The sequence below is a fragment of the Orycteropus afer genome, unplaced genomic scaffold (assembly GCF_000298275.1).
Source record: "Orycteropus afer afer isolate SDZICR_OR568_19922 unplaced genomic scaffold, OryAfe1.0 scaffold00037, whole genome shotgun sequence".
Classification (NCBI taxonomy): Eukaryota; Metazoa; Chordata; class Mammalia; order Tubulidentata; family Orycteropodidae; genus Orycteropus; species Orycteropus afer.
In genome coordinates, this window is record NW_006921624.1 from 4,339,192 (window position 1) to 4,349,849 (window position 10,658).

At 38.7% G+C, this 10,658-nt stretch overlaps 1 protein-coding gene across 1 annotated transcript in view; it reads left to right on the forward strand.

Annotated features, from left to right (window-relative positions):
• Positions 1-10,658, forward strand: part of LOC103193519 (complement C5) — a 136,763-nt gene that overhangs the window by 116,437 nt on the left and 9,668 nt on the right. The window contains 6 exon segments of the mRNA XM_042780394.1: positions 2,014-2,116; positions 2,492-2,566; positions 2,687-2,792; positions 5,925-6,008; positions 6,977-7,066; positions 8,816-8,899. Of these exon segments, the coding sequence (XP_042636328.1) occupies positions 2,014-2,116; positions 2,492-2,566; positions 2,687-2,792; positions 5,925-6,008; positions 6,977-7,066; positions 8,816-8,899 (542 nt within the window).

A 10,658-nucleotide genomic window follows, 5' to 3' on the forward strand; every position in this document is an offset into this window, starting at 1 on the left:
GAGTGAGAATTAGGAGACCTAGGTTCTTATGCCACCATGATATAAACTAGCCATGTGCTTTAGTTTCTTCATGTTGTAATGACAGAGATATCACAGGTGGGTGGCTTTAACGAGCAGAGATTTATTTTCCTGGTTTAGGAGGCTTGTTGTTGTTATGTGCCGTCGAGTCGGACCCAACTCATAGTGACCCCTCCTTGGGTTTCCAAGGCAGTATCACTACGGAAGTAGATTGCTCCATCTTCCTTCCAAGGAGTTGCTGGTGGGTTTGAACCGCCAGCCTTCTGGTTAGCAGTCAAGTGCCTTAGCCATTATGCTACCAGAGCTCCCTAGTTTAGGAGGCTAGCACTCTGAGTACAGAGCACCAGCTCTAGGGCGAGGCTTTCTCTGTCGGCTCTCGGGGAAGTTCCTTACCGCTTTTCAGCTTTTGTTCCTTGGTTCCCTGGTGATCTTTATGTGACATGGCATCAGTCTTCTCCTATCTGTATTTGCTTGCTTCTGTGTGCCTAAGCTGCTCCTTTTATATCTCAAAAGTGATTGGTTTAATACACAGCCTGGTTTAAGACATAGCCCCATTAGCATAATAAAGAAAACCCCATTTTCAGTCGGGATGATATCCACGTGTATGTTGTTGTTGTGCGCCCTCCAGCCGACTCAGACTCATAGCAACCCTATATATAGTGCAGAATAGAACTGCCCCATAGTGCTTCCTAGGCTGTAGTTTTTAATGGGTAATGCAATGGTTAAGCATTCGTCTGCTAACCAAATAGTCATTGGTTCAAACCCACTGTTCTGGTTACCTAGTGCCATATTCTGTTCTGGTTACCTGGTGCCACTCTGACAAGAAAATACCACAAATGGGATGGCCTTAACAAACAGTTTATTCTTAACAATTTGGAGGCTTTAAGTCCAAGTTCAAAGTGCCAGGCTCTAGGGGCTGTGTGAAAGCCCCTCAACCCTTTGGGTCCAGCTCTGCCTCCTGCACCCAGCCTACTGGAGCTAGAGGCGTTTCTTCACTCAGACAGCTGCTGGCCGCTGAGGCTGAGAAGCCCCAAGGTTGACGAGTAAAAGGGCATAGTCCCGATGTTACCGATCCACATGGCAGGCCAGTAACTTAAGTCCATTGTAAGTCCCAAGGTTGGCAGAGCATAGCAGGCTGCTGAGCAATAACACGGCCGCATGCAGGGTCCAAGCGTGCCATAGGCTAGAGACCATTCCCAAGGCTTCTCCTTATATACAGGAAGCAGACCACATCCCAAAGGCAGCTACTCAGCTGCTTGTAGTTGATTGCCAGTCTCATCATGGGGAATACTACCACCAGCTGCCCAGCCACTCAACCAGGCCCAGCCAAGTTGACACACAAAAATAACCATCATGCTCACTAGGTGCTCTGAGGGAGAAAAGACCTTGTGATCTGTTCCTGTAAAGATTACAGTCTAGGAAACCTTATGGGACAGTTTTACTGTGTCCTTTGTGAGTCAGAATCGACTAGACAGCACGCAACAACACAACCATCTTTATGGAAACTGATGGCCAGGTCTTCTTTCCCATGGAGCAGCTAGTGTTTGAACTGTTGATCTTTTTTGGTTAGCAGTGGAGTGCTTTAACCATTGTGTCATCAGGGCTCCTTATCCACATGTATAGTGGTTAGTATTCCAATATACATTTTAGGGGGACATAATACAAACCATAATACCATGGACCTTGAACAAGTGCCTTACTCTCATCCTCAGCTAGTAAAGTAAGAACTTGAATTTATAGATGACATCTATGATTCCTTTCTGCTCCAGAATGGTGGCACATTGATATTATTGTGAACATGAGTGAAGAGTTAGAACAGATGACCTAAAGGTCTCTTGCAAGCCTAGATTTCAGTGATTCCAACATATGCATTGTAGACAAGCAAAAAAGTAGAGATCCATATTTAAAAATTAAAGCCTACTAAGGAATAGGGCCTTGTCTTAAATAATCTTACTCATTTATTTATTCCATTTTCTAATCTCTAATTTATTTTAGCTATAAATCTAGTGAGGACGAATCCTCCTCTGGATCCTCCCATGCAGTGATAGATATCTCGCTGCCTACTGGAATCAACGCAAACACAGAAGATTTAAAAGCTGTAAATGTTTTCTTTTAAATATTATTTCCAATGCTTTTTTTTTCCTACATTATTTTACAGATAAAGTTATACTTTTGTTTTAATACATAACTTTCATAAAATCACCCAAAATATTCTATCCTAACCAACAATCTACCTAAGTTTTGATTTTCCAAAATGCAGTGCAGTCATATAGTGGCATGATCTGAAAGATCAAGTGCATGTAATATGTTCAGACTGCCTGGAAGAGGTACTGCTTGGCAATGCCTTTATACCTTTATACGTTGTATCACCTCCCTGTGATTTCACATCCCTGTGATTTCACATCCCACCAACCTGTGAATGCATTTAAAGAAAGTGGCAATGAAATTAAGTTCAAACTTTTTCCTCCCTCAGCTTGTGGAAGGGGTGGACCAACTATTAGCTGATTACCAAATCAAAGATGGACATGTTATTCTGCAGGTGAATTCGGTAAGCTCTACCCTTCTCCCCCATTTTTCCTTTACCACTGCTATTCACAATTTATAAGCTAAAATGTTGTAAGTCTGTTCTTTCCTATGATATCCGTAAATCCTTGAATTTGTCAAACAGATTCCCACCAATGAGTTCCTTTGTGTCCGTTTCCGGATATTTGAAATTTTTCAAGTTGGATTTATGAGTCCCGCTACTTTCACAGTGTATGAATACCACAAACCAGGTAATCAGCACAAGTTTAAATTTTCTTCAGGAGACTGCTTTCTATTACTTACAAAACCTTTAGAAATCTGGAGCTTTGGTGGCATACTGCCTAATGCATTTGACTGCTAACCTGAAGGTCGGTGGTTCAAACCCACCAGCCACTCCGTGGAAGGAAAACTAGGTTATTTGCTTCCATAAAGATTTACAGCCTTGGAAACCCAAAGGGGGTCTCTATGAGTCAGAAGCTACTCAATAGCAGTGAGTTTGGTTTTTTAGAGTTTTTAGAAATCTACTAGAGGCTAGTTTCTTATATATTATTGCCTCTCCTGGGGCTCACTTGTCACAAAATCACCAAGTCTCAACTTGGACATAAAAACTACTGCATGACTTTCAGTTAATCATTGCACCACTATGCTCCCAACTTCAAAATTCTTCACCCCAAGTTTATCTTTGGTGTTCATCTCCTCTTTTTTGAGAAGCTTACTTAGCCTTCCATTGCTTTAATCCTTCCAGAATCAACTACTAGAATCAATCTAAAAAACTTCCAGAATCAACATCTACTCCATCTGTGTTCTTATCACATTTTGCAGATAGTTATATTTTAGCAGTTGTCACATTGCATTATAATTATTTGTTTAAATATCTTTCTCACCAACCCTTAATACTCATCTTCATCTTTGTGTCCCTAGTATCTAACATAGTGTCGGGTACATATTGTATACGCAATAATTATTTGTTGGGTGAATGACCCCACATTTGATCATCCATCCATTTCTGAGAATGCTAAATGATTAGAGGGGTCATTAGTCCACAGGGCAGGCTGTTCCACTTTGGACAGAACTAATTGTGAGGAAATTTTCATATTGAACCATATTGATACCCATTTATTCTAGTTTTATCTTCTGAAATCACATAGAATATACCTAGCTCTTCTTCGCTTGCTATATATATGTAGGCGTTTCTTCTTTTCTCCAACCTAAACAATTAAAATTCTTTCAGTAGATCCTCAGGTAACATTTATTTTCTTTCTTTTTTTTTTTTTTCAGCCTGTCTCTTAATTATCCATCTATTTTTTCTCCCTTGCCCTCCCCTGCCATCCCTGGTAAAAAACAAAGAAAATTTTCTTCCCTGTGTAAACTTTTCCTTGGCTTTTTATAATAATGGACTCATACAATATTTGTCCTTCTATGATTAACTTATTTCACTCAGCATAATGTCTTCCAATTTCATCCACATTATGAGGTGATTTGCTGATTCTTTGTTATTCTTTAGTGTTGCATAGTATTCCATTGTGTTGAGGTACCATAGTTTAGTTATCCATTCATCTGTTGACGGGCACTTAGGTTGTTTCCATCTCTCTGTAAATAGTGCTATGATGAACACGGGTATACATATATTTTTCATGTCCTGGGTCTCATCTCTTTAGGATATATTCCTAGTAATTGCTGGATCAAATGGTATTTCTACTTCAAACTCCTTAAGGAAGTGCCATACTGTTTTTCACAGTGGTTGTACCATTTTACAGTCCCACCAGCAGTGTATAAGAGGTCCAATCTCTCCACACCCTCACCAGCATTTGTTGTTTTCGGTCCTGTTGAACTTTGCTATTATTGTCGGAGTGAGTTGATATATCATTGTTTTGATTTGCGTTTCTCTAATGGCTAATGATCACAAGCATTTCTTCATGTGTTTATTGGCTGCATAAATATCCTCTTTGGTGAAGTGTCAGTTCATGTCCTTTCCCCATTTTTGAATTGGATTGTTTGTCTTTTTGATGTTGAGGTATTGAAGTTTTCTATAAATTGTAGAGATAAGTCCCTTGTTGGATATGTCTTTGCCAAATATTTTTTTTTCTCAATCTATAGATTCTCTTTTTACTTTACTTTTTTTTTTTTTAACATATTTATTTTCCTCTTAAGGAGCTCTGGTAGCACAGTGCCGAAGGCCTCTGGCTGCTAACCAGGTTGGTGGATCAAACCCACAAGCCACTCCATGGAAGCAAGACTGGGCAATCTACTTCCATAAAAATTTACTGCCTTGGAAACCCAATGGGGGTTGCTGTGAGTCGGAATTAACTTGATGGCAGTGGGTTTGCTTGGTTTTTATTTCCCTCTCATTCAAGGAAGCACCCAAAAAGAAAAATGGGTGTTACACCCTAAGAAATGGATATTATACAGTAAAATTTCAAGCATTTAACTAGGCAACTAGAGGAGATCATTTTGAGGGGAGAGTAGTCCTTCCCGAGGCAGCCAGCTCATACCGTCTTTCCCAGGTAAAGATAAGGCCAACTCTGCCCTATTTAATGTCACCCCAAATGAGCTACACTTTCAAAGCATCTATTTTCCATTAGCTGTTTAACCTCTAATGCTTAGCAGAATGTTACAAGTTAAACCATCTCATCTATTACACCATTGTTGTCTCCTTAAGATTGCCTTGCTATATGTATTACAAATATTTTCCCCAGTTTATTCTATTTTTACTTTATTATATTTTAATATTATATTTAATATTAAAATATAAATATATTTTTAACATATTATTTTTCATTTAATCAGATGTTCTATCATTTCTGATCCTGCATCTTAGAAAAAGTATCCTTACACAAAGATTATCTTTTAATTATATTTTTATAGCCTTTCCATAGATTTTTTTTTTTTTTTTTCACATTTAGATACTCTCTATCTGGATTTTTTCTGGTCTAGGAAATGAGGTAGGAATTCCACTTTTTGATTTTCAGATGACTTGCCAGTTGTTCTCATACCGTTTGTTGGATTATCCCTCTTGTGTGAAGGGATTGATTGGTAATAGAACATTCCAACAGTTCACCACAGAGCCAGCTACATGGAGGATGATTTTAAATCCATCCCAAAGCAAACCAAACCAAACTCACTGCCGTTGAGTCAGATCCGACTAGCATGATAAATAGTAGGAAATTTTGAAAGCAAGTGAACAGTCGAAACAGACCTGCATCCTCACATTTGCTCCATCACAATCTCAGTATGCTGACAGGAAAGTAATTTAATCTCCTTGGGCCTTCGCTATAAAAAGGGGGTTTGGAATAGACGATCCCCTGTGGAAGAGATTAGCCAACCAATGAATACGTTGTGCAGCAATCAAGCCACTTCTTTTAACTGTGCTTTCATTGCCACAGATAAACAGTGCACCATGTTTTATAGCCCTTCCTACACCAAACTGCAGAAAGTCTGTGAAGGAACAACATGCCAATGTGTAGAAGGTAAGCTCTGTGTAACATGTTGAGGCTGCATACTTGCTTAAAGCAGCCTTATGGAGGAAACTTTGTGGCAAAATGTCATTTCTTAGAAGTAGAAATACCATCTGAGCTGATTGCAAGCTAATGATTCCTTGAACATTGTAAAGCTATTTCTCTGCAATCCCTGAACCATCTAATGGTTTATACTGTTCGGGCAGAGAGATGCCACAAAGACAGTTGTTGGGTATCATAGGGTTAACAGGGTCTGAATATTAATGGATAGTTTACTTTTCATCAAGTCTTTTTTAAAATAATAGGAGCCCAGCCTGAGGGAACAGAGGCTTGGGACTAAACCGCCAGCCCCCTTCCTTTCACATCATCCTTCCCAGTTAATATAATTCTCTGTTTACTGCCCACTTTCATTCAGTCTTTAGTAAATCTAAGATAGCCTTCTTGGCCAAGGAAAAGCTCTAGAACCCACCAATAATCAGCAAGTGGTTCCATGAAGTTCTGAGTTGTCTTTTATGTTTTTTTCTTCTTTTTCAAAATCCTTCATATCTACACATTCCCCAGATACTTATTATACCATCTTACAGATATAAATCAGTCAAATTGTCATTCTTGGGTCCTTCAAGGGACATACGACTTTTGATCATACTCATAATGGAAAAACTACCCTTTTCTTCAAGGGAAACAAATCCATTTCTAAAGAGCTGAATGTGCATGGAGTGCTGGGAAGTGACCACCTTAATCTAAACCTTATGTTCAGGACTTTATTTTTGTTTTTGCTTTTGTTTTTTGTTTGTTTGTTTTCTTTTGCTTTATGTAGTGTTCCACTTTCTAGAAGAAAGGGAAATGACAGGTCTTAGGAATCTGGTATTTATAAGATTGTATTGGGATTGTTGCAGGGCTCATGAGAAACCATTATTCCCAAAGAGAGTGTCTGCTTCTTTACTTTTAATTTAACTTTTACCATTTTCCACAAAATCCAGCGGACTGTGGGCAAATGCAGAAAGAATTAGATCTGACAATCTCTGCAGAGACTAGAAAAGAAACAGCATGTGATCCAGAGATTGCATATGGTAAGTTCAAACATTCAATATATAGTTCCTTTAAACATGAAATTTATGAATACATAATCAGTTAGAAAGATCAAAAACTTTACATAGTGATTATATGGATACAACATTCCATGCGTGCCCCCAAAGAAAAATGCCATATATTTTCAGCATGAACATGCAAATTATATATTCTTTAGTAAAGAAACGTGATTTTTATTTAAAATAATAGGAGTAACATGCACACCCAGCCAAGACACTTTACCTCAATAGATCCTTTTGAATTATAGACACTTAAACATATTCAAAGGGACCTTTTGAGAAGCCACAGAGATATAAGATTTCAGAACTATAGTCTTCCAGTTGATTCAGCAGAGGCAAAGGTGATTTGGGGATTTTAATTTTTTTACAAATCTTTTCAAAGACAAGGTTAAAATGTAATTTATTAAATAATTTTAATATGTGCAAAGTGTAGTCAATGGTTGAGACCCTCCCTGTTTCAAACAGAGGAACTCCTTCTGGTGGCTAGAGCTTATAGATGAATCAAATGCGCAAAACAGTAGCAGTCTTGCCTCAGGCACCCTATCAAATTAGCTCTTTTATTATCTACCCCCGGTTTCGATGTTCATAGTTTCTGAAATTCAGGACATTTTTCATCCATTGTAATCTACTAATTTGTAGTCTTTGGTTCTGCCATGGTGAGTTCATCTATCTGCCTGTCTACTTATCTACCTATCTACCTACCTACCTGTCTGATGCTGAGAATCTCATAGATTGAGAGTATCTCCAAACTATACAAACATTTTAGGTCATTTGCTTCAATCCCATCAAAAGCAAAAATAAAAGGGATCTTTTCTCAAGCCACACAGAAAGGCTAGGCCCTTTGAAGCTTGTCATTCCAGAGCGGAGGTCACACATACCATGGACTGAACATCAATGCCTGAATGAAAATAAACCAGGGTTGAGGGAAGGAATAAAAAGGCTCACGTGGCATACCTGAATGATGAAGTACCCTCTCACCCTGACTCCACAGCCATGTGGCAGCTTGTGCCATGCCACCTCACCCCCCTCCCACGGGCACCCCTCCACTAATCCTAAAGCCTTAGGAGCTGAACTTCACATCTAACAAAGGTTTATCTGGTTGTGTTGTGTGCTTCTGTTTTGTTGTTGTTGTTTTTTTATTTAACTTGACTCTTACTCTTATTAGCCTGCAATGGCCATGGGTTAATGATTCTAAGGTAGATTGAGTGTTTAAATCAGACTAAAGGGATATGGGTAGTGTGGTGCCTAAGGCCTTTGACTGCTAACCAGAAGGCTGGTGGTTCAAACCCACCAGCCACTCCTTGGAAGGAAGATTCACCAATTTACTTCCATAGAGATGTTGTTGTTACGTACCCTCGAGTGGGACCTGACTCATAGTGACCCCTCCTTGGGTTTCTGAGGTGGTAACACTATGGAAATAGATTGCCCAACCTGCCTTCTGAGGAGTGGCTGGTGGGTTTGAACCACCAGCCTTCTGGTTAACAGTCAAATGCCTTAGGCACTACGCCACGATGCCGCCTAGGAAACCTAAGGAGGGGTCGCTATGAGTCAAATCGACTCAATGGCAGTGAGTTTGATTTGTGGGGTTTTTTTTTCTTGGAAGAAATTAAAATTTCCCTTATGATGCCCCTAAGAGTTGTCATGCTTTGTTTCCCATTTGTGTGACAAATTCTGTCTTCTGTTGAACATGAGTGACATTAAGCATGGCTTGTTTTGTTTTGTTTTTACCAGCTTACCAAGTTAGCATCACATCCATCACTGAAGAAAGTGTTTTTGTCAAGTACACTGCAACTCTACTGGATATCTACAAAGCTGGTGAGGATTCGTTCATCCATTCAATAAATATTTAGTACTTTGTATGTGGCAGACATTATTTTAGATACAGAAGGTGTAACTTAAATAAAACAACTAGAATTCCTGTCTTCATAAAGCTTATATTGTACTTGGAAGACACACTTGTTTAAAAAAGGAAATGGACAAATAAACTAAATAATTAAAAATAAAAATTATGTATGTGACAGACATGGAATCAATCAAGGTAACTAGTTCAGTGTGATAACAGCCTTTTTTAGGAGGTCATATCTTAGAGGAAAGGCCTGGCAATCTACTTACAAAAATCAGCCAATCAAAATTGTATGGCGAAAGAAAAAGAGCAAGGGAAAAACCCCTCTGTCAATCTGCAGGTGGGCACCATTTTGTTCCATTGCACACTGGGCGGCACGATTGGGGACAGACTTGATGGCAGCTATCAACAGAAGTAACTGCACTCACAGTCTGTCTAGTCCTGATGACAGAGATTTTTGTATGTATTCTATACATCAGTTTTATCAGCTAAATCACGGACATAATTTACTGAATGTTGTATTTAGTTTTCCAAATTTTCTTAATTTTTATTTCCCTCCAGTCCTCTGAGTTTTACAAACATTATTTCACAAAGCTTCAGGATTCAAAATTTTAAAATATCTTAAAAATGGATTGTATTTCTCACTTAGTCATTAAAACCCAAAACATTTTCATACAATTAGTTTTCTCTTACATAGGTATTTTGTTTTTATTTCAAATGGCAAGTTTCTTCATTCTTCCTTTACTTTTATAGTTTCCTTTACTTGATTTTGTACATTTATTCATTATCTGTCAAGTTCAATACTGAAACATTTTTTTTCTCAAATAGTTCAAGATAGTATTGCTGTAACTACTAGAATATCACAGTCAAATAACTGAAAGATACATACACACATAGTCATTTCCTAAATGTTTTATCCTATTTTACAATGTCTTTGACAGAAACTATGAACAACAACAACATAAAAATGAATCTATCAGGCTCAATATGATTTCCAAACTGCTTTTGCAGTTCTAACTTTTACTGTTTTAGCTACCCATTCAAGTCCCAATATTTTTCCAGTTTTAATTATTGCAATGTTTCTCAGCTCCTCAGAATATTATTTAATTCTGTCTAATGTTTTTATAGGAGCTCTGGTAGCATAGTGCCTAAGGCACTTGACTGCTCACCAGAAGGTTGGCGGTTCAAACCCACCAGCCACTCCTCGGAAGGAAGGTTGGGCAATCCTACTTCCGTAGTGATACTGCCTCGGAAACCCAAGGAGGGGTCGCTATGAGTCGGGGCCGACTCGACGGCACATAACAACAACAACAACAACAATGTTTTTATAAGGTATATGGTAGCAAATACCAGATTTATGAAAACAATATCTAAAGCAATTTGCTTGGCTTGTATCTGTTATTGTATTAAGCCAAACCCATTGCCATCGAATCAATTCCGACTCATAGTGACTCTATAGAACAGAGGAGAACTGCCCCACAGGGTTTCCAAAGCTGTAAAACTTTACAGAAGCAGACTGCCTCATCTTTCTCCTCTGGTGCTGCTAGTGGGTTGGAACTACCAACCTTTCTGTTAGCAGCCGAGCATTTAACCACTGTGCAACAGGCTTATTGTTGTATTGTTGTTGTTATGTGCCATCGAGTCGGCCCTGTCTCATAGCAACCTCTCCTTGGGTTGCCGAGGCAGAATCACTACGGAAGTAGATTTCCCAATCTTTTTTTTTTTTTTTAA